The 24568-nt window shown below is 43.0% G+C and overlaps 1 protein-coding gene across 3 annotated transcripts in view; it reads left to right on the forward strand.

The window, feature by feature from the left end:
• The window catches only part of gmps (guanine monophosphate synthase), an 80520-nt gene that overhangs the window by 31380 nt on the left and 24572 nt on the right, over nt 1–24568 (forward strand). For all 3 annotated transcript variants that reach the window (XM_008106128.3, XM_062976694.1, XM_062976695.1), the window contains exons 2-3: nt 18064–18245; nt 24113–24227. In XM_008106128.3, coding sequence (XP_008104335.1) covers nt 18064–18245; nt 24113–24227 — 297 coding nt within the window. The remainder of the gene's footprint in view (nt 1–18063; nt 18246–24112; nt 24228–24568) is intronic.

Raw genomic sequence — 24568 nt, forward strand, 5'->3', positions numbered from 1 at the left:
TCTTTTTAATGGCAGGGTCAAAATTACAAAAACATTGATTGGTCCACAAAATAAATCCCTGTCAGATTTGACCCCCCCCCCCCCCCCAATGAGTTACTTGGATGGAGTAACTTGGGAATGCCTTCTGTATTTCCTGTATTGGCAGGGGGTTGGACTAGATGGCCCATGTGATCTCTTCCAACTCTATGATTCTGTGTTGTACCTGTTTGGAATTGATGGGTGCTGTCTAGAGAGCTGCTCAACAACTCCTCGTTGTGGGCATGGATATAAAGATGAACCCTGTTCAGCCTGTGGGATGAATTACATGGTCAAACAGCTCTTGAAGTCTGCATTACAATGGCTAGGGCCAAAATAACCAAATATTTTAGCAGTAACCCAGTAGCATGGCGGGTTACACTGCTGAGCTGATGAAATTACTGACCGAAAGGTTGATGGTTGGAATCCAGGGACTGGAGTGAGCTCCCACTGTTAGCTCCAGCTTCTGCCAACCTAGCCATTTGAAAATATGCAAATGTGAGTAGATCAATAGGTATCACTCCAGCGGGAAGGTAACGGCGCGCCATGCAGTCATGCCGGCCACACTTCTTTAATCTGGGTTATCAAAAATTAATGCCACCATGAGGAAAAGACTGTCGGCTTTTTGAAAGTGCAGGGAAAGGCGGATTTGATTGCAAAAGATTCAGTCCCAGAGCCTGAGGTTCTTCACTGCTGCCCTGCAAAGAGCTCTGGAATCCCTTTTCAAGTTTGGAATGAAATTTGCCAATAGGGATGTTTTTGTGGATGCATGGCATATGCACACTATTCTACCATTGCCAGTGACTTTCGCTTACCAGTACAAACAGTCACCGAGTTATAAACGTCTGACATACAAATGATGAACACAGGGGGTGAGACAACAAGAAGTGAGAGAAATAGACCCTAGGAATGGAACTTCACTCCTGACTACCTGACATGGCAAAAAAGGTGTCTCAACTGAGGCTTTGTCACCAGTCTTTGTTTCCACAACAAGCCAAATTTTTCAAAATCACATTATCACAGGGACAGAAAGTGGGGTGAAATCTTCTGAACAAGGGCACAGACAGCAAAACAAACATCACAGGGGTGTTAACCCTTCCTTTGCTATTCAAAGTATATATACTGTATTGCACTTTAAAAATGTACCTTTTACGATTTACATACAAATTTAACTTAAAAACAAACCTACAGAACCTATATTGTTTGTAACTTCAGAACTGCCTGTATATGTGTCACATTCCTGAGCAGCTGGTTAACTGTAGAGTTTAAAAAACCAAATTGGATGATCACATGTAGGAGCAAGGAATGATTTTAAATTTTCTTACCTTAAACAACAAAAACAAAGGTGTCAGAAATGTAGTTTTCAATGACAATTTTATTTTTCATTGGTCCCTGTCTCCCACAAGAGTGATTGTATGCTCACAGATAATGTGTTTCCAGGCAATACACTTTCATGATAGCTAAGGAAATTGCTGTTAATTGGACTGTATTGTGTATATGCATGTATTTGTTGATTCCATGTGTCAGTTGAGGACTGATGTCAAAGTGATGGATTTTGATAATGACCTGTGATTAAGTCAAGGGTCATTATGTGTGTGTGTGGGGGGGGGAGGGGCAACCTCCCCTGGCTACTGCCATTTCCTTACCTAGTCATTCAAAAAGTCTAAAACAACCCCAAGGTGGAGAAATTTGAAGGGAGCAATGCTTATTTTAGGTTCTCCCAGAACAGACCAAGTTTTCTATGTTAATGCTGCTCAAAAAGAAACTTTCAGCTATACAAAGGATGATGAAGGAAGGGGGGGGGGGCTGTGCAGATGTAAAAAGACTTCACAAAAAGGAGCCTTTTTGTCAGGTTTCAAGGAATCCAGTAGTACCTTTTAGACCAAACATGGGCAAACTTTGGCCCTTAGCAGCTGTTAGGAATTGTGAGAATTGAAGTCCAAAACACATAGAGGGCCGAAGTTTGCCCATGCCTGTTTTAGACTAACTGTATAAGCTTTCATGGGCAAAGTCCATTTCATCGAGTACATCAGATTTATTGTAATATGGGGTTTTTCAAATGAGCTGACTCTTTTCCTGTCAGCTTGCTTCACTGTCTAGCTTTCACAATCAAATTTAGAGGTTGGAATTATGGTGGAACTCTTATTTCAGTGCCACATTTATTGATCTGCCACTGTTTCCTAACTCCCCCACCAACTTCATATTAAAGCCAGGAGACTTGTTATATTTTCCAAGAGGGACTATTCATCAAGCTGCAACACCTTCTGGTATATCTCATTCTACCCTTGTAACTATCCACCTATCAGAACCAGTGCCTTATGTCTTATTGTAGCTATCTTGCAATTGACTCTGAACTGAATGAATCTCCAAGCTGAAATATTTTGCTTTGAGTGAAACTGGCTTAAGTCTTGTATCTGTTGTTGTATGCCTTCAATTTGTTTCCGACTTACAAGCAGAGCCGGTCCAACAATGAGGCGAATTAAGCAGTCGCTTGGGGCACGAAACATACGGGGGCGCAGTCAAGACTGCTTTTTCTGTTGATTTGTTATAAAACATGATGTTTTGGTGCCTAATTTGTAAAATCTTAATGTAATTTGATGTTTAATAGGCTTTTCCTTAATCCCTCCTTATTATCCAACATTTTTGCTTATCCAACACTTTTATTTTCCAGTGATTGGTTTGGGGGGGGGTGCCAAAATTCTGTTCGCCTACACTTGAAAAATACCTAGGGCCAGCTCTGCTTACAAAGTTCCTATCATTGGGCTTTATCTCTATATTGGTTCTCTATATTACAAGGTCCCTATCAATGTGTTTTGTCAGCAATATTGATTCAGAGGAAGTTTGTTATTACCTTCCTCTGAATCTGAAGAGTGTGACTCGTCCAAAGTCACCCAGTGGGTTTCCATGGTTGAGCAGGAATTTGAACCCTGGTCATCTAGACTCCTGGTCAAATATTCAAACCACTACATCATACCGGCTCTCGTTAAGTGTTAACCTTTACCTATTTTTTTTCTCCTTTCCAGAGAATTTAAATATCATGGATGATTTGTATAGATACTTTGCAGCCTTATTTATTAAACACTTGTGACAGCAGGACTGCTGACCAAAAGGTCGGTGGTTTGAATCTGGGGAACAGGGTGAGCTTCTGTCTGTCAGCTCCTTCTTCCCATGTGGGGATATGAGAGAAGCCTCCCACAGGATGGTAAAACATCAAACATCCAGGCGTCCCCTAGATAACGTCCTTGCAGACAGCTAATTCTCTCACACTAGAAGGGACTTGCAGTTTCTCAAGACGCTCCTGACGCGGAAAAAAAAAACATACCATGTATGCAGTACAGTGTTCCCTCACTTATCGCAGGGGTTACGTTACGTTCCAGGACCACCCACAATAAGTGAAAATCCGCGAAGTAGCGACACTATATTTATTTTATGTGTGGAGGAGAGCAAACCACAGACCACTTACTACAATGCAGTCTGTACTTTATTTTAGCAGTTACAATATACAGTACACCAGCAGAGAAGAAAAATGGAAGCTAAATAACCCTTTTTTATTTCCAACCCTCCCCCCTCCCTTTATTTCTCCCTTTCCCCCTTCCAAAACCCTTTGCACACCACAAAAACCCGCGAAACAGCGAAAACACTGTAATAAATGGTTATATTAATATTTATTGAAAACTCATGAAACAGTGAGGGAGCGAAAAGTGAACCCCAAAGTAACGAGGGAACACTGTATAGCTATTATATGCAGCACGAACTGTTACAAGTATTACTCTGATCACCCATGTGAATCAGGTAACTGAAGTGCAGTCTAAGCCTATGGGATAAGACATGAATCTAGATATTTTTAGCGATTGGAGATAATTATATGTCCACCTTTTATTTTCCTGAAGGTAGCGTGGATAACTAAAATAGTATAGTGATATTTTTAAAGTTCTTGAGAATTTTTGGGAGAATACAGCAATGAAGAATTAAGCATGTTTACTCTTAAATCAAATGGATTGTATAGCCTGTGAGAGAGCAGAAGATAAGCCTGGATCTCTTGTTAGATTTCTATATGATTTACGGTGGGTCTATGAATCAGACAGGCAAACACATGCCTGCCTTTTGAACTTGTCCCACATACATATGCAGGGCCTTTATATTTAATCTTTGAATTTAATATTTTCAAGTGTTCGTATTTTTTTCATTCCCAAATTAGTATATACTGTATGAAGGAAACTAATTTCCAGTGCAATAAAACATTTGCAAAATAGATATTTATGTGAATTTCCTTGGGCTTTTATCCAGAATGCCTAAAACATTGCCTTCTACAATATCATCCTACCCATATTCTGGGATTTGAAAATCTGTTTTCGGTATCTCAATATGAATTGTTGGACTATGGCAGAAGGCCTATTTCGTAGATGTCCCTAGGTTCTGAGCTCTGTGTGAAAGTGATTTGTCACACTGTTTTTCAGTATTATATCCTCTGTGTCATTTGATACTGTATTATAGTGGTATGATTTACCACTATACCTGCAATGAATGGCTGCACCATATGGAATCCTGGGATTTGTAGTTAGGGCACTAGAACTCTGGCTGAGAATTTCAAAACCTCTGCTGCAAATCCAAGAATTTCATTTGATGTAACCATAGCAATTAAAAGTGGAATCATAGCACTATCACTGTGTAATATGAAAGAGACACCGGTGAATCCAGAAATAAGTTGTCTCCTTATTTCCAGTGAATACTTACACTTTAATTTCTGGATGTGCTGTTTCCATGATCGATTTGATTTCCCTTCCCCCTTAAATTTTGATTAATGGCTTTGTGTCTAAAATATGGTTGGCCACCTTTATTGTTCCAGTTTATTAATAGAAGGGTGAAAATACTGAATTATTGAACTCAGTAATAAATTTACCAGGCAGGTAGGAAGGAAAATGCAAGACATTAGGAGACAGCTGCAAATTAGTCAGTTAGTGGCTATTCTTTAAAGTTTTGAAAATAGTATGCAAAAAGAAATGAACACCAACTGGTCTAAATCATGTATGTGCGTAGAGGGGAGTAACAACGCATAATTTATTTATAGACATCTGGTTTCCTTTCTTAAGTAAATGTGAATATTGGATCTTCAAAATAACATTCTTGGGGGGGGCAGTATTATGAGAAAAGAGCAGGGAGAGGAAATTAGTGTAAGAGAATCTGATATATGTCCACTATAAATTCCTTACTCAGCATTATGAATATTAACTATGTCTTTTTCATTGTTTGTGCATAACCACTTATGATGTTCCTGCTTTTTAGGCATTAATTGTATAATGAAAAAGGAGCAAAGGGGCACACTTTCTCTCACTATATATATATACTAGCTGTGCCCGGCCACGCGTTGCTGTGGCGAAGAATGGTGGTATGGGAAATAAAGTATTGAGGAATTGGTGGTAGTTAAGGTAAAGGGTAAATGTTTTCCCCTGACGTTAAGTCCAGTCATGTCTGATTCTGGGGGTTGGTGCTCATCTCCATTTCTAAGCCGAAGAGCCGTCGTTGTCCGTAGACTCCTCCAAGGTCATGTGGGATGACTGCATGGAGCGGCGTTACCTTCCCACCGGAGCAGTACCTATTGATGCACTCACATTTACATGTTTTTGAACTTCTGGGTTGGCAGAAGCTGGGGCTAACAGTGGGGGCTCTGTCAGTTCCCCCAATTCAAACCTGCGGCCTTTCGGTCCAGAAGTTCAGCAGCTCAGCGCTTTAACATGCTGTGCCATCAGGGGATATTATTTCCTAAAGGTTGTGAATATACAATATTTCTGATTGTTTTTTTTTTTGTCTGTTGGAGGCAAGTATGAATGCTGCAATTAGGAAAAATGATTAGGATGTAATGGCCTTGCAGATTTAAAGCCTAGCTGTTTCCTCCCTGAGTGATTTTTTTGTTGGGAGGTGTTAGCTGGCCCTGATTGTTTCCTGTCTGGAATTACCTTGTTTTCAGAGTGGTGTTGTTTGCGATATTTTATATGCTTCTACTGTCTGTGGCCCTGAGAAAACAGAGGATTGGCCAGACTTTGATGATGGGAATCCTTTGTTGGGAGGTGTTAGCTGGCCCTGATTGTTTTCTGTGTGGAATTCCCCTATTTTCAGAGTGTTGTTCTTTATTTAGTGTTCTGATTTTAGAGATTGTATAGTTCTGTTTTATTATACCACATTAATTTTTATATATTCTGATTTTAGTGTTTTTGAATACTTGGAGCCAGATTGTATTCATTTTCACGGTTGACCGCAACACAATAATAATAATAATAATAATAATAATAATAATAATAGTAAGGATAGTAATGATAGTAATAATAATGACTTTGGTAATACATAGTGCTTCACTGCCTTCTCAGCTTCCTTTCTGGAAGAATCCTTTCTTGGGAGGTGTTAGCTGGCCCTGATTGTTTCCTTTGTGGAATTTCCAATTTCCTTGCTTTATTTACTTTCTTTATTTCTTTATTTCTTTATTACTGTCCTGGTTTTAGAGATTATATTGTTCTGCATTATTCTATCCTAGAAATTATTTCATATCAAAGTAGAATCTCACTTATCCAACATTCGCTTATACAATGTTCTGGATTATCCAACACAGTCTGCCTTTTCATAATCAATGTTTTTGTAGTCAGTTTTTCAAATTCATTGTGATATTTTACTGGTAAATTTGTAAATACAGTACAGTAGAGTCTCACTTATCCAACATAAGTGGGCTGGCAAAATGTTGGATAACCGAATATGTTGGATAATAAGGAGGCGTTAAGGAAAAGCCTATTAAATATCAAATTAGGTTATGATTTTACAAATGAAACACCAAAACATCATGTTAGACAACAAATTTGGCAGAAAAAGTAGTTCAATACGCAGTAATGCTATGTAGTAATTACTGTATTTATGAATTTAGCACCAAAATATCACGATATATTGAAAACATTGACTACAAAAATGCGTTGGATAATCCAGAATGTTGGATAAGCGAGTGTTGGATAAGTGAGACTCTACTGTAATTACTACATAGCATTACTGCGCATGGAACTACCTTTTCTGTCAAATTTGTTGTATAATATGATATTTTGGTGCTTAATTTGTATAACAATTACCTAATTTGATGTTTAATCAGCTTTTCCTGAATCCCTTCTTATTATCCAATATATTTACTTATCCTGCCGGCCTGTTTATGTTGGATAAGTGAGAGTCTACTGTATATTGATAATCTTAAATTATCTGCTTAGAACTGGATTATATGAGGCCCCTTCTTCACAGCTGTATAAAATGCACACTGAAGTGGATTATATGGCAGTGTGGAGTCAAGATAATCCAGTGCAAAGCAGATAATATAAGATTATAAATGGGTTATATAGCTGTGTGGAAGGACCTTGAGTCTACACTGCCATATAATCCAGTGCAAATTAGATAATCTGTGGAAGAAGCCTAAGTGAGGCCTAAATTTGCCTGTCCCCTAACTGAAACCTGGCTGTCCCTTGGTTGCTAGGCAACGAAGTGGGCAGAGATTAGCCCTCTAAACTGGCAGCAATTGGATAAAAACAATTATTGCTCTCCCTCTAATTAGGACTTTATTTTTCTTTTCTTTTTGTTGTATCAACCTAGAGGCGTGGATGATGGGTTGTGTTGTCAAATTCCGAGGTTGGGGGGCCTGTAGTTTTGTTGTTTTGTCCACTGCCCTGATGCCATCACTCTTTTATATATATAGATTGGGGGGTGGGGAGAGAAAAATACACTTCCCCTCATTGTATTGTCCTTAAAATTTGTGGCAGAAGACCCATTTGTATCTTATGTTAAAATATGTTAAGACAGGAATAGACAAAGTGCAGTCCATATGCTGCATGCAGTCTCCAGAGCCATTTTTGTGGTTCTTTTGCCTCCCTCCACCCCCCCCCCCCCGGCTTAAAAAAGAAATTGCACCCAAATGCCCTCTAGGAGACATAGGACCATTTTTGGAGCTCTTGGACCAGTTTAATGACAGGCCTATGGTGTTATTAGAAGTGACTTTTGGCTGTGGGAGTGGAATAAAAATGTGGCAAAAATGCCCCCACTGCCCCCAGAGGGCATTGACAGACATTTGGGGGAGGGGGGCATTGGGTTGTTTGCAGTGGCTGGTTGGCCGACTGTGTGAGCAATATTATAAATACTATAAAAGGTTTCCCTGAAGCCGTAAGGATATTACTATATCCAAATTTCTCTCTTACCCATGTTTTGAGAGGCAGCGTATTGTAATGCTTTAAGTGTTGGACTAGGACTATAGAGACCAGGATTCTAATCTCTACTTGCCCATGGAGACCTGCTGGGTGACCTTGGGGAAGCCACACTCTCTCAGCCCCAGATGAAGTCAAAATCTTTCAAAGAATACACTTATAGCCTTGCCTTAAGGCTAGCATGAATCAGAAATGACCGGAAAGCAGTTGTGATGTGATCAAAGATATTTTTCTTTCTTCTATCCCTACTTTCACGTTCTGATTATTGAGTCAGTATCACAAACACTGACTGGTAGCAGCTAACTATAATTTCAGATAGTGATTTTCCCAGCTGTCTCTGGAGATGCCAGGGATTAAATATGCAACCTTTTGCATACAAATGATGTGCTCGACCAGAGAGTTACATGAAGGTGCTGTGCTACAAAGAATGCATTATACAGGGATGCCCGATAAAAAGAATCCATTCTCATCCCATTTACAAAAGCTGCCCAACAGCATTTGCAAGCAATTTATTCTTGCCAGAGGTGAGTAGCCATTTAAATTTGGTGGCTCTCCACAGTTTTTTTTTCCATCCGAGTACCATCCCTTCCACTGTCAGATTCTGCTTGCTTCTGCTGCCTATAAATTATAACTCTCCGTTTAACTGGTATGAAGTTGGTAAGATGTAAGTAATTGCTGAATATTATGAGCATCTAATATTCTGTGTGTGACTAAACAGATATGGATTTCTCTCTTCACTACACTGATAGCTGTGGTGTTTTGTATAAGTTGTAGAGTGTGGTCTGTAAAGTATATTTTAGTGAAAACCTGTCTAGAATTAATTTTGCATAAGAAGACATTTTCATTATTTGCCCCAGTCTGAATGGAAAGAATGAATTCTGGCCCAGAATTTGGACTGTCCCCCAACTTAGGGCCTGCAGTTGTCCCCACTGCCATCCCTTGTGTTTCCAAATTTGAGCAATCGGGCACAGGATAGAAGTCCCCTTCTCCTGCCCTCTGTGTCACAGTGTTCTCTGGCCATGATGTGGTTCCTACCTGTCCACCACTACATGCAGTGATGTTAGACTAGTGGTGGAGCATACTGGGAAGGGTGTCACTGCATGCTGCGAGAGATAAGTAGGACCTGTGTCATGGTGGAAGACTTCCACAGCAGGGAGCGTGGGAAGGGGGCAGTTAGGGTAGCTGAACATCAGTGCTGAACTACTGGGTCTTGAAGTATACCTGCCATCTCTGCAGTGGCTGCACAGTGACTTATACATAGTATATAGGGTGCTTCCCATATACTGGAAGAATTTCTGATAAATAACTGATGTGTGTGTGCTCGCGCATACATATACACACACATACACAGGCAGTCCCCAAGTTAGGAACAAGATAGGTTCTGTAGGTTTGTTTTCAAGTTCACTTTAATATGCAACTCCAGCTCTCTCTCCCTCTGTGATGTCTCATGGGCCTTGTAGTCCCGTTCCTAGTGCTATTGTGGCAGATGAGGAGGAAAACATGGGATTTCCACCGGTTCAGCTTGAATCGGAGCCTCGCCACCTGGAAGATGTTTGTCCTCAGGAAGTTAACCAAACAAGCCTTGGGCAGAATTCTCCCCCGTTTTCCCGAAAGGACAATTATAATAGAGATAGAGGAGTCAGGGAGGCTAATCGCCGGAGCCTCAGAATCGCTGCCAGACAATTAGCTGATTAGGTCTGCTTCCCTTGGGAAATTCTAAGGAGTCATGCATCTGGACAGAGTTGGGTTTCGCTTCTTGTTCTCCAGGGAAAGTGTTCTGTTAGCGGAACACCCTATATAGGGGTTTTGCCGCAAGGGGAACCTTGCGGAGTCAATTGTTCAGCTTGAGGAGAGATCGTGTGTGGACTTCGTACCCCAGTTTCCCGGATCAAGTTTCCAGCCTTGCCTTGTTTCACGGATCAAGTTTCCAGCCTTGCCTTGTTTCACGGACTTCTCTGGACTCAGTTCATGTTTCATGTTTGCCTTGTTTCAAGTTTTGATCTAGCCAAGAATCAAGTCTATTTTCCAGCCTTGTTGTCAAGCTACTTTGGACTTTAAAGACCCTGTCATTTCCCCACACTTTGCTTGGCAAAGTGTGTGTTTCGGTCAAGTGGATTAAAACTTTGAACTCTAGTATCTTATAATGGACAATACATTTCTGGACTATATTTGACCTCATCTGAAAGGTCTGCTTCTGAACTATATTCTTCACTTGTTTTTATTGACTTTATATATTTCTTTAATAAAGATATTAGATAGATTCTGGTCTCTGCGCATGGTTATTGGTGCTCTGCAGCCTGGATCCTGACAGTTTGACTCCGCCACCTTAAGCACCAATTAACCTAAGGCCAGAATGTCTACAGGAACCGGAGCGGAGGCTCAACCGGCCAGTTACACCATTTCCCAAGAAAAATTCAATAGAATCCGTGATACCCTCCGAACGCAGGAGGGTGAAATACTAGGCTTGAAGGAACGCGGTGTGCGTCTCCCTGCCCTAGCGCTACCAACCAAGTTTTCTGGAGAAGCCTCCAAGGTTCATGTTTTCCGTCGCCAATGCCAGGCATACTTAGAAGCCCGCCAAGCTGAATTTCCTCAAGAAGATGTCAAAGTGGCGTGGATCTACAGCCTCCTAGATGGGCCTGCGGCCAATTGGGCGACGGCGCTGTTTGATGCGGGTTCCACGCACCTAAGCTCTGCGCAAAATTTCTTGAATCACCTTAGAAAGACCTGGGGGATCGAAGACGACGAGGAGGCGGCCGGCCATAAACTCCGGCGTCTCTTTCAAGGGGACAGGCCGTTGTCCCAGTACATAGCCGAGTTCCGGGTGCTGGCTCAGAGCACCGGCTGGAATGATGTAGCCCTTAGAGGACAGTTTCGTGAGGGCCTCAACTTCGAGATGCAGGAAGAGATCTCTAAGGTGGATCCTCCAGGGACTCTTGAGAGACTCATCAACCAGTGTTTACGAGCCAAAGCCCTAATTGCCAACAAAAAACAGTGGCTCCGAGGCCAGAGTGGAAGAGCCGGAGTGAAACCCCCCGCTTCTGCCAGTGTTCAACCACGTCCAGTATGGAGATCCCCACCGCCAGCCCCAAACCCCATGGGAAGCGAGGAGGAACCGATGTAGTTGGGCAATGTGCGCCCCAGACTAGATGTTGCCGAAAAGGCCCGCAGCCAACGTTTGAATCTGTGTTGGTACTGCGGGAACGGGGGCCACTTCGCCAGAGAATGTCCAGCCAAAAGAAAGCCCGCCGCCCGCCTGGCGGCGGCGTCCTCCACGGAGACGGCCGAGGCGGCTGGAGCAAAGCCGGCAGGGGAAGCCAGCGACCGGGCATAGAGAGGCTCGCCAACCCGGTCAAGAACCCCACTCAAGAGCCACAAACCGGGGTCCTATTTCTCCTAGTGGTCACATTGTGGTCAGCGAAAAAAGGACCCGTCATGATCCATGCCATGATAGACTCAGGGGCAACAAACAACTTCATCGATAGAGAGTATGCCGACTCTCTAGGATTACAATATCATGATTTCAAGAATGCCCGGGTGGTGCAGGCCATAGATGGCCGTCCCCTAAAGACAGGTCCAGTAAGCCAATGGACTGAACCCACCAGGATGTGGATAAGGGAACACATGGAAGAAATTTCCTTCTTCGTTACCGAGGTTCCCCACTTCCCTGTGATTTTGGGGATTCCATGGCTGACACTCCATGACCCAAACATCTCCTGGTCCAACAGAGAACTACAGTTTGCCTCAAGATATTGCCAAAACCATTGTCTAGTAGCCAAGGTCTGTCATGCCACGGACGCTGAACCCATTATCACCTTGCCCAAGAAATATTCGGACTTTTGGGATGTTTTCAATGAAAAGGAAGCCGAGAAACTACCCCCACATAGACCCTACGACTGTGCCATTGACTTGGTGGAGGGGGCCCCGATTCCGCGAGGACACCTCTACTCCCTGACTGAACCAGAGCAAGAAGCTCTCAGGGAGTTTATAGAGTCAAACCTTCGCAAGGGGTTCATCAGACCCTCTCAATCCCCAGCTGCTTCCCCGGTGATGTTTGTGAAAAAGAAGTCAGGGGACCTACGCTTGGTTGTGGACTATAGAGCATTGAACAATATCACGAAACGGAATCGCTACCCCCTGCCTTTGATCTCGGATCTATTAGACTGGCTTCGAGGGGCCAAGGTTTACACCAAGCTGGATCTCCGGGGGGCTTACAATCTAGTTCGCATCAGGGAGGGGGACGAGTGGAAAACCGCTTTCCAGACTAAATTCGGATTATTCGAGTCCCTGGTCATGAATTTCGGTTTATCCGGAGCTCCCGCAACGTTCCAGCATTTTGTCAATGATATGTTCCAGGATTATCTAGATCGGTTCTTGATCATATACCTAGACGATTTTTTGGTGTTTTCTAGATCACAATCGGAGCATGAGAACCACGTCAGATTGGTGTTACAACGATTGCGGGATCATGGACTATATGCCAAGTTGGAAAAATGCGCTTTTGATCTGCAAGAGGTAGATTTCCTGGGATACCGTGTCTCGCCACTAGGGCTTTCCATGGACCCGGCAAAGGTTTCAGCAGTATTGGAATGGCGGGCGCCAACCAACAAGAAAGAAGTGCAACGCTTCTTGGGGTTCGCGAACTACTACCACAAGTTCATTCCAGACTTTGCCCGCTGGTCTGACCCAATCACCAGCTGCATCCGTGGAAAACAGCCTTTCCGCTGGACGGAGCAAGCAGAGAAAGGGTTCCAGCAACTAAAGAAGTTATTCACGTCCCAGCCAATTCTACAGCACCCTGATCCTAAAACCCCTTTTGTTGTGCAGGCTGACGCCTCCGATGTGGCAATTGGGGCTGTACTCATGCAACCAGTGGGAGAATATCTTCATCCTTGTGCTTTTTACTCCCGTCAACTAACAGCCCCAGAGAGAAATTACACTATTTGGGAGAAGGAACTTTTGGCCATAAAGGCAGCCTTTGAAAATTGGAGACATTGGTTAGAAGGGGCCAAATTTCCCATTGAGGTTCATACTGACCATCGTAATTTGGAACATCTAAGAACTGCCCGCAAGTTAAATCAGAGGCAGCAGCGCTGGGCTTTATTTTTTGAACGTTTTGACTTCCAGATCCATTATGTAACCCCAGCTCAGACCAAGCAAGCAGATGCTCTATCACGGAAACCAGAGTATGCTGCAGGGCGCAGAGAGACCTTCGAATCCCAATTGCTACAGCCCGAAAACTTTGCCACGCTCACAGTGGGAAACATCAAATCCACCGCAATTGAACCAATTCCCTCTACTCCAGGACCCCTTTGTGCTCAAGTACTTATAGCCAGTCAACAGGCGGATGCCTGGGCTCAAGATCAAATTCGCCAAGGACTACGTTTCCCCTTCTCACTTAAGGATGGGCTACTATGCTACAGGAATCATGTCTACATCCCTCCAGGACCAGGCAGAGAAAAGGCACTTCACCTGTGTCATGACTGCAAGCCAGCAGGACATTTTGGACTTTTTAAAACCATGCACTTGATCCTACGGGATTTCTGGTGGCCCAAGATCCGCAAGGATGTAGAGAAATATGTCAATACCTGCCCAGTATGTCAGCGTTCCAAGACAAGAAGGGAGAAGCCGTCAGGGCTACTGCATCCCCTTCCTACTCCATCTCGCCCATGGGAGATAATTTCCGCGGATTTTATCACTGACCTACCACCCTCCCTTGGATTTACCACGATCCTAGTGGTGGTGGACCTTTTTACCAAGTTGGCCCATTTCATTCCCTGCGGTGGTCTCCCCACGGCCAAACAGACTGCAGATTTATTCCTTCAGCATATTTTCCGGCTACATGGATTTCCCAAGAGTTTGGTCACTGACCGTGGATCTCAATTCACCTCCCGTTTCTGGAAGGCACTACAACGGAGCGCACCAATGTCACTTTGGAACAATACCTTCGCTGTTATATAAATTACCAACAGGACAATTGGGCTTCCCTGTTACCTCTGTCAGAGTTTGCCTACAACAACGGTGTCCAGGCTTCAACCAAGGAAACCCCGTTCTTTGCAAACTACGGCTTCCATCCACGTTTCTTTCCTTCTGTCATTGAAACCTCAGAAGTCCCCGCAGCGGAGGACTGGCTGCAAGAACTCACAGCGGTGCAACAACTATTGCTCCAGCAACTGGACCAAGCCAAGGAGGACTACAAACGCCACGCTGACAGTCATCGCCAACCGGGCCCCGAAATCAAGGTAGGAGATCGGGTTCTGCTGTCCACTCGCTTTTTGCCCTCCCACCGTCCCTGCCGGAAGCTAGATGCCCGTTTCATTGGTCCCTATCCAGTGGTGGCGCAACCTAACCCCGTGACTTTCAAACTCCAACTTCCGCGCTCTATGCGCATCCATCCAGTGTTTCATCGCTCCCTGCTCCTTCCGGCGGATGGTGTGCGCCCTGATGCAGACCGGCCGGCCCCCGCCCCTGTTTTGGTGGACGGGGAGGAGGAATTCGAGGTTCAGGACATTTTGGATTCTCGCTTCCACCGCCCCCGCCTTCAGTATCTCATTGACTGGGTGGGTTTTGGCCCCGAAGAACGCTCTTGGGAAGACGCTTCCACAGTCCATGCCCCCGATTTAGTCCGCCGCTTCCATCAGGCCTACCCTGCCAAGCCGCGGCCCCGCTCCTTGGGAAGAGGGCCCATTTTGGAGAGGGGCCTTGAGGAGGGGGATAGTGTGATGTCTCATGGGCCATGTAGTCCCCTTCCAAGTACTATTGTAGCAGACGAAGAGGAAAACTTTGGTTTCCCACCGTTTCAGCCAGAATTGGAGCCCTTGCACCTGCAGGATGTTTGCCCTCCAGAAGTCAGCCAAACAAGCCTTGGGCAGAATTCTCCCCCGTTCTCTCGTAAGGATAATTATAATCGAGATAGAGGCGCTAGGGAGGCGAATCGCCGAAGCGCCAGAATCGCTGCCAGACAATTAGCTGATTAAGCCTGTTTCCCTTGGGAAATCTTAAGGAGTCATGCATCTGGACACAGTATGGGTTTCACTTCTTGTTCCCCAGGGAAAGTGTTCCTTGGCGGGAAAACAAGATCCTATATAGGTGTTTACCCGCAAGGAGATCCTTGCGGAGTCAATTCGTCAGCTTCGGGAGTGAGATCGTGTGTGGACTACGCTACTCCTGTTCCTTGTTTCCAGGACCTTGTTCTTGTTCCAACCCTGCCTTGTTCCCCGGACCTCGCCACGGACTTCGCCACGGACCCTGTTCTTGTTTCTTGCTTCTTGTTGCCTCGAATCAAGCCTTGTTTGCCAAGAATCTAGTTTGCTCTCCAGCCTTGTTGTCAAGCTCCATTGGACTAAAGGACCCTGTCATTTCCCCACACTTTGCTCGGCAAAGTGTGTGTTTCGGTTATTGGATTATAACTTTGGACTCTAATATCTCATATTGGACATTGATTTCCTGGACTATATTTGACCTTTCCTGAAAGGTCTACTTCTGAACTATATTCTTCACTTGTTTTTATTGACTTTATATATTCCTTTAATAAAGATATTAGATAGATTCTGGTCTCTGTGCATGGTTATTGGTGCTCTGCAGCCTGGGTCCTGACACTGACCGTGGATCTCAATTCACCTCTCGTTTCTGGAAAGCACTACAGAACATATTGGGCATAGACTCGTTTATCTTCAGCTCACCATCCCCAAACGGATGGGCAAACTGAGCGCACCAATGCCACTTTGGAACAATACCTTCGCTGTTATGTAAACTATCAACAGGACAATTGGGCTTCCCTATTACCTCTATCGGAGTTTGCTTACAACAATGGTGTCCAGGCTTCAACTAAAGAAACCCCGTTCTTTGCGAACTACGGCTTCCATCCGCGTTTCTTCCCTTCTGTCATTGAAACTTCAGAAGTCCCTGCAGCGGAGGACTGGCTGCAAGAACTCACAGCAGTGCAACAACTCTTGCACCAACAACTGGATCAAGCCAAGGAGGACTATAAACGCCACGCTGACGGCCATCGCCAGCCAGGCCCTGAAATCAAGGTAGGAGATCGGGTTCTGTTGTCCACTCGCTTTTTGCCCTCCCACCGTCCTTGCCGAAAGTTAGATGCCCGCTTCATTGTTCCCTACCCAGTGGTGGCGCAACTTAACCCCGTGACTTTCAAACTACAACTTCCGCGCTCCATGCGCATTCATCCGGTGTTTCATCGTTCCCTGCTCCTTCCGGCAGATGGGGTACGCCCCGATGTGGACCGGCCAGCCCCCGCCCCTGTTTTAGTGGACAGGGAGGAGGAATTCGAGGTTCAGGACATTTTGGATTCTCGCTTTCATCGCCGCCGCCTTCAGTATCACATTGACTGGGTGGGTTTTGGGCCCAAAGAACGCTCTTGGGAAGACGCTTCCACGGTCCATGCCCCCGACTTAGTTCGCCGCTTCCATCAGGCCTACCCTGCCAAGCCGCGGCCCCGCGACTCGAGGAGAGGGGCCATGTTGGAGAGGGGCCTTGAGGAGGGGGATAGTGTGATGTCTCATGGGCCTTGTAGTCCCGTTCCTAGTGCTATTGTGGCAGATGAGGAGGAAAACATGGGATTTCCACCGGTTCAGCTTGAATCGGAGCCTCGCCACCTGGAAAATGTTTGTCCTCAGGAAGTTAACCAAACAAGCCTTGGGCAGAATTCTCCCCCGTTTTCCCAAAAGGACAATTATAATAGAGATAGAGGAGTCAGGGAGGCTAATCGCCGGAGCCTCAGAATCGTTGCCAGACAATTAGCTGATTAGGTCTGCTTCCCTTGGGAAATTCTAAGGAGTCATGCATCTGGACAGAGTTGGGTTTCGCTTCTTGTTCTCCAGGGAAAGTGTTCTGTTGGCGGGAAAACAAGACCTTATATAGGGGTTTTGCCGCAAGGGGAACCTTGTGGAGTCAATTGTTCAGCTTGAGAGAGATCGTGTGTGGACTTCGTACCCCAGTTTCCCGGATCAAGTTTCCAGCCTTGCCTTGTTTCACGGATCAAGTTTCCAGCCTTGCCTTGTTTCACGGACTTCTCTGGACTCAGTTCATGTTTCATGTTTGCCTTGTTTCAAGTTTTGATCTAGCCAAGAATCAAGTCTATTTTCCAGCCTTGTTGTCAAGCTACTTTGGACTTTAAAGACCCTGTCATTTCCCCACACTTTGCTTGGCAAAGTGTGTGTTTCGGTCAAGTGGATTAAAACTTTGAACTCTAATATCTTATAATGGACAATACATTTCTGGACTATATTTGACCTCATCTGAAAGGTCTGCTTCTGAACTTTATTCTTCACTTGTTTTTATTGACTTTATATATTTCTTTAATAAAGATATTAGATAGATTCTGGTCTCTGCGCATGGTTATTGGTGCTCTGCAGCCTGGATCCTGACACCCTCCCCTCTATATGCACACACACAGATACATGCATGCATACACACACACACACAATCTTTGGGTAGCATAAGAAAGAGTTCACGCCGCTGTAGTGTTTGTTTTGCCGTCTGTGCCCCTTTTTCAGAATATTTCACCTCACTTTCTGTCCCTAGGATAAGTGGGTTTTGAAAAATTTGGCTTGTTGTGGAAGAATTGGAGATAACGTTTCAGTGGAGACACTTTCCCCCCATGATAGATTTTTCAGGAGTGAATTTCCCTTCTGAAGGGAATTTCCCTTCTCACTTCCTGTTATGTCACCCCCTTTTTTAACTATGAGTCATTTGTAAACTCGGAGACTGCCTGTATATAAAGATTTTAAAGGTGTCTTCTGGCTTTCTCTTTTTGCTTTGCATGGATTATGTGTGAATAAACCACTCATGTAAATGATGTTCACATTTCTAGCTGGAGAACGCTGGAGAAGATCTCAAGGATGGTTTATGTCGCTATGAAGGAGCTGTAGTAATACTTGACGCCGGAGCTCAGTATGGGAAAGTCATAGATCGCCGAATCAGAGAACTCTTTGTCCAGTCGGAGATCTTCCCCTTGGAAACCCCTGCATTTGCCATCAAAGAACAGGGATTCCGGTAAGATTGATCTGTTTGTTTTGCTTTCAGAGATATTGACTTTTATCTGTAAGATCAGATCAAAGTCTTGCCTAGAGCTTTTATTTATTGTGAGCTACTTGGCTGTCAAATTTATTGGACAATATTTTGATTTCCTCTGGAGTTCTTGAGAGAGAGTTTACACATCAATGAAAATGAAGGGATCACACCTCTCTAAAACTAGAAGATGCTGCTAGGAGATTGTATATTTGGTGCACCCAAGGTCACACAGGAAAGTGCTAATGGGAGAAGTCTAGGTTAGGATTCTTCCTGCAATTTGTGGTTTCCATGTGCAAGGAATTTTTTATGGGAGCCAATCCCCAGCCACTTTATAATATGTTACAGTACTAATATGTTAAAGTATTCCATGCTCTTTTTTTCCTTTATACACAAACTCATTGTTGGCTGTGTTCTAGAAGCTTAAGTGCATCTAAGGACTAATGCAAGAATTTATGTGCAGTCATTACATATGTGTAATTTTAGCTCTGCATTTCATCACTTCACATAATAGCAATGGGTTAATCTGGTTGAATGCTTTGGATATCTTTTCAAAAAGTAATCGAGTCCAACCTAAGATTACTAAAGTGACCTGTGGCTGGCTGTCAATATGCTATCCTCAAGTATAAGGTTCCTGCTATTCCTCTGCAAGACTCCCAGGTTTCAGAAGGAAGGAATTCATTAGTTCTTGAGATAGCCAAGAGTATCCCTATACGTTCTTTCAAGGCACACAGATGATAAATGTAAACAGATATTTTGTACCAGGGCGCTCCTCGTGGCGCAGCGGGTTAAAATGCTGAGCTGCTGAACTTACTGACCAAAAGGTCGGCAGTTTGAATTCAGCTAGCGGGGTGAGCTCCTGCTGTTAGCCTCAGCTTCTGCCAACCTAGCAATTTGAAAACATGCAAATGTGAGTAGATCAATAGGTACTGCTCTGGTGGGAAAGTAACAGCACTTCATGCAGTCATGCCAGCCACATGACCTTGGAAGTGTCTACAGACAACGGCAGCTCTTTGGCTTAGAAATAGAGATGAGCACCAACCCCCAGAGTCAGACACGACTAGACTTAATGTCAGGGGAAAACCTTTAGCTTTGTACCAGCCTTAAGGTGAATGGTAGGATTTCTTGTTTGGACTCTTCAGGAATAGAAAACCTTTACCTTTGTACCAGCCTTAAGGTGAATGGAAGGATTTCTTGTTTGGACTCTTCAGGACCAGAATTCTGCCAGTTACGGCCAAAGTGCTAAGGGTGTTAGAAATAGCAAAACAGAGGGATCAAGTTGATTATTATCAACATGATAATGACATATCAATTCCAAATATTTAGGCCAGTTCCTTCAGTGTAATATAAAATACTGGACTGGAGAAGTTCCATTGGTCTCCCTTGGGAAAGAGAGAGATGAAGATACAGTCAGTTGCCTCTGATCTCTCAGTTTAAGAACAAGATCAGATCTTCAACAGCCCTGGGAACTCCCACCAGGTGCCATGAAGGTTATCATTATGACAATATGAAAACTAACAAGATTCACAAGCAAAATTACTGTCAGTATCAAAGTAAAGATGATATAAGTGTAATCTAGGATCCCCATTGAAAACAGTATTTTCAGTGCCTACTGTTCCAAGGATTATGCGAAGGAACTGAATGCAGATACCCTTTACTTGCTAGAGTGCATATAAATTCAGAAACTGCATGGATTCACAAGCCTATAAAAGTCCAACTGAGAAGAACATTATAAGTGTAATGGCAGCAGAGACAGCAGGTGTGCTATTGTTCTTCTACACCTGCTGTTCTATCAAACAGTCTTTAAAAGTTAACATTGCAATTTGGTCCTTAGTTGTAAAGTGGTTGTATGATAAGCGAGAGAGGCTCAGTCAACAGAATGGCAGGAGAGGATCTGCTGATGAACAGGGTGATCCAGCGGTTTTACCATTTCAGTTGAACCATCCATAGAACAGCAATCATCATGTTTTCTCAAGAGATCTAGTATTTAGACTTATCAATGAGTTCTTGAAGTGAACTCATGCAAAGTGGGTCATGTGCCTCTGACATAGGATGGGATGGCAGAAACAGCTACTCACACATTTTTACACTTGCTTCTTTTTCATGCTTATTTTAAAATAGAGATGGGTGAGTAATTCTTTCAATGTTATTTCAATGTAGTATTTCAAGGTAACTGTATAATATGTACACTTCTGTAGCCTAAGCATGTATTCAAAGCCATTTGAAAGTTGGAGATAAAGTTCCCTCCACAGTAGATATTTTAAGTGTTCATTTAAAATTTAAACATGCTTTGATTGTGTATTCCTCCATGGCAATGTGTTTGGACTGAATGGCTGCTGTGGTCACCCTATAATTCTATGCTTACACTATTTTGAGGAATGTATACACAAGCTCAAATGGGAGAATAACTTGAGAAAATACATACATTAAAAAATATTATATTCCTGAAGATGTATGATATCACACATATTTCAATAAGTGTATGTGAAAATATGATTGTTATAGATTACAAGTTAATAATTTGCAACTCAGTCATGAGATGGGATAGAATGAAATATAACAGTGCAACAATGAGAAGCTGAAGGAAATTAAGTTTTACAGATTCTCCTTCAAAAATTTACTTATATAAACCCTTCTATTTAGAATGCCTCCGCAACAGGGACAAAAATTGGTGAGTCTCTTTCTTCATAAGTTTAGGGACATGCCATGACAATATAAGGAGCCCCGGTGGCGAAGTGTGTTAAAGCACTGAGCTGCTGAACTTGCAGTCTGAAAGGTCCCAGGTTCAAATCCCGGGAGCGGAGTGAGCGCCCGCTATTGCTCCAGCTTCTGCCAACCTAGCAGTTCGAAAACATGCCAATGTGAGTAGATCAATAGGTACCGCTCCGGCGTAAAGGTAACGGCGCTCCATGCAGTGATGTCGGCCACATGACCTTGGAGGTGTCTACAGACAACGCCGGCTCTTCGGCTTAGAAATGGAGATGAACACCAACCCCTAGAGTCAGACATAACTGGGCTTAACGTCAGGGGAAACCTTTACCTTTACCTTACCATGACAATACTGTGGTCACTGTGTCCTTTTCAGACTCCTTTTTTCTGGATAAGAGGTACAAGTTTTTTCCAGTTTAAAACATACTGACTTTTCTTTTGATTCTAAAATATATAAAGATTGAAATAACAAAAATAATCACTACTGAGATATATAATTGGGCAAAGACATATTTTGTATGTTTATTCACCAATGGGGATATTTGTTTGTGGTTCCACTTTTGTGCAAGTGTCAGAAAAATGCTTGATTCACAACTTGGATTAAAGATGCTTTTTATGTGCGTACATAAAGACTCTATCTCTTGGCAGCTTAATTCAAATAAAAGGCCTACTGGGGATTTTTTAAAAGAAATTCATTTGTTCTTATTTTTGTTGGAGAAAAAGAGACATAAAATACTGGAGGAGTCAGAGTGTATAAAGTGTATCTCTTCAATGTTAGAAGTTCAGAAATTTGAACAAATGACACATCATAATTTATCAGAATTCTTTATTTTATTTATTTTAGAATAGGTTAGTTGCCTAGATACTCACTTTATTTGCAGCCTTCTTTGTCTCTAAAGCTCTCAGTTGACTGTTTTATGTTAATCTAAAATGCAACTGTTCAGGAGATCCAAAATCATTGTGTGCCAACTGCAGACTTGCTGTTTTTGAGAGTATTATTATTATTAACTTTATTTATACCCCACCTTTCTTCCTGTGGGGATTCAAAAATGTGATAAATATACAAACATGCATCTTTACCTACCAAGTCCTAACTGACTTTTCCATGAAGAATCACACCAGTTCAATTTCTTGTATAAACTGGAATCTAATTTTTTAGTTGTTGAGGAATGAATTTAGATGAACACGGAGCTTGGCTTATAAACTGGCTTAGGGTATGTCCAGAAGGTTGCAAGGCCCAGTTTATGTAATCAAAAGGTTAATTAATTATAAGGGTTTCTCCCCTGAAGAGCAACACATCCGTTTGTATGCTTCTCAATGCACCAGAATGAGACATCAGGGTTCACATTTTGTTGCAGAATCCACAGCGAACTGGGTTTACAAAATAGGCATAGTTCTTCATTGACATCTTAAGACTTGTATACATAGTCCCAGCTTTCAGCCATTGAAGTACCTCTTCTTATCTGCCAATGAAATTCAGTGAGGAAGGGGGAAATCCCTTGCCCATTTTCCTTAACTGACTTTACTTGCCACTCAATCAGTCTGAACATGCACTCTGCCTCAGCCATTGCTCTCCAGAAGGAGCTGATCTTTTCACTGCCTTTTTAGGATCCTTTTTGCTGCTGTGAACCTTCACTACTGCTTACGGGCCAGCTATCAACAACAAAAGAGAGGTAGTTGAGCAACAAAGAGGATCCAGAGAAGTCATGCAAAGGATGAGAGATCCAGCTGTTCTTCCAGGTGCAACAAAGGGATCCTCGGCCTGCCTGTCTCTTTAGAGAAGTTGGACAGAAAGAGACAAACTTTCCGAGGATCTCTCCGCTGTGACTAGAGAAGTGTCCGTTTCTTGCCTGATTTCTTTGGATACTGTTTGCTGCCCAACCTCACTCCCTGACTGGCTAACAACAACCAAGGTTTGGCAGTGGAGATGATCCAGTGAAGTCAGCTGAAAGGCAAGAAATGGTCTGCCTCTCCAGCTGTGAAAGAGGGATCTGGAGAGAGTGACAACTAGGTTGGACCCCACTTTCAAGCTGACCATCTGGCTATGTAGCAAGGCCAAATTGAGCACGGAAGAAAATGAATGGTCAGCGACTGAAGAACATTTGATGAATTCTAAAGAACTTTGGTGGTTATCCACAGCCAGCCTGCTTGTCTCCTCAGGTGAGCCAGCTGTGGACAGCCAAGGGCAAAAAACTGGAGATTGAAGAGTCTGTTGGGGAGAGCTCACTGTAAAAGAAGCACTAACCCTGTCCACTCTCCCTGCTAAGGCAAAATAAAGCCAAAGATCTATGACCACAGCAAGGAGAGTGGAGAAGTCAGCATCTCTTTTAGGTTCCCCTATAAGAGACTTTAGCAAAAACTTAGTCTGTATGGGGAGAGCCTGCTGTAGAGAAAGGACCGATCCCTTCTGCATTTCTTGTCTTGGCAGGGAAATGCCAAAGACTCATTGCCACTGCTATCTTTTCAAGCAGGTATTCCCAGGTTTTTCAAGTACACATTCCAGTTCCTTTGCTTGGTGAGCAGAGAAAATGCATTGGTTTGTGTACAACTCAACCCAGGATTTTGGAGTCAAATTTTGGCATACTTATACAGAAGTATATTGCAGTTTGTATTATAAAGCGGGTAAAGAAATGGTATTGGGATTTTAGTGTCTATTTGTAGGGGATAGTAAAAAAAATCTATTGTGAAATAAAATGTAGGTTGAAAAGTGGGAAATAAGCCAAATAAATAGAAGCAACAAAGGTTAATAGCTGACTTGTACCCTTTGAATACCATCTTTTAGATGAAAGTCAGTCTTTTGAATTGTGTCTGAAAGATGGCAGGAAGTCAATATAGATAGATCATCTAGCACTGGTGTAATGTGTTTTTTGCCAGTTCCGCTCTTTCTTAGCAGAGTTGGTGCAGTGTGCAACAGCTACCTTTTCCTTTTAGTCCAGACAACATTCTAATCTTGACTGTTTGTTCCACAGAGGTGCAATTTCCTGCTTTTGTCAATTAAAGATGTCTTGCATTTGTGTTGAACTGCTTTAATTGGATCTTGTGCAAATGTATAGTAAATATATAATTTATTAAAGCAATGTTGACTTTCAAAATCCATGTTTATGTTTTTTGTTGTTGTTTTAAAAGGTCTGTTTCTTTCCCAGGGCTATCATCATATCTGGAGGTCCAAACTCAGTCTATGCAGAAGATGCTCCATGGTTTGATCCGGCAATTTTTACAATAGGCAAACCAGTTCTAGGAATCTGCTATGGCATGCAGGTGCTGATTGCATTTTGTACAGATAGTATTTTGTGCCTATATGTTAAAGAGTCTGGTTTCTGCATAATATGTAGAAGAACAGTGTATGGAAATTATAGCACGAAGTAGATGTCTTGATATGGACTTCAGACAATGACTCTTTTGAAAAAAACCTGAAAAACAGATATCATTTACTATAGTCCCATGTGTACTATGTGCATGATTGCAAGGATTCTGTAGACATATGTCTTGTAAATATTAGCTTTGTAATGAATCATGTTTTTTTTAGTCCATCACTGGGAAGGAAAAACATTACTTTTAATAATGGGATCGCAGTCACCTATCAGTTCTGATATTTAATT

Source organism: Anolis carolinensis, chromosome 3 (assembly GCF_035594765.1).
Source record: "Anolis carolinensis isolate JA03-04 chromosome 3, rAnoCar3.1.pri, whole genome shotgun sequence".
NCBI classification, from domain to species: Eukaryota; Metazoa; Chordata; class Lepidosauria; order Squamata; family Dactyloidae; genus Anolis; species Anolis carolinensis.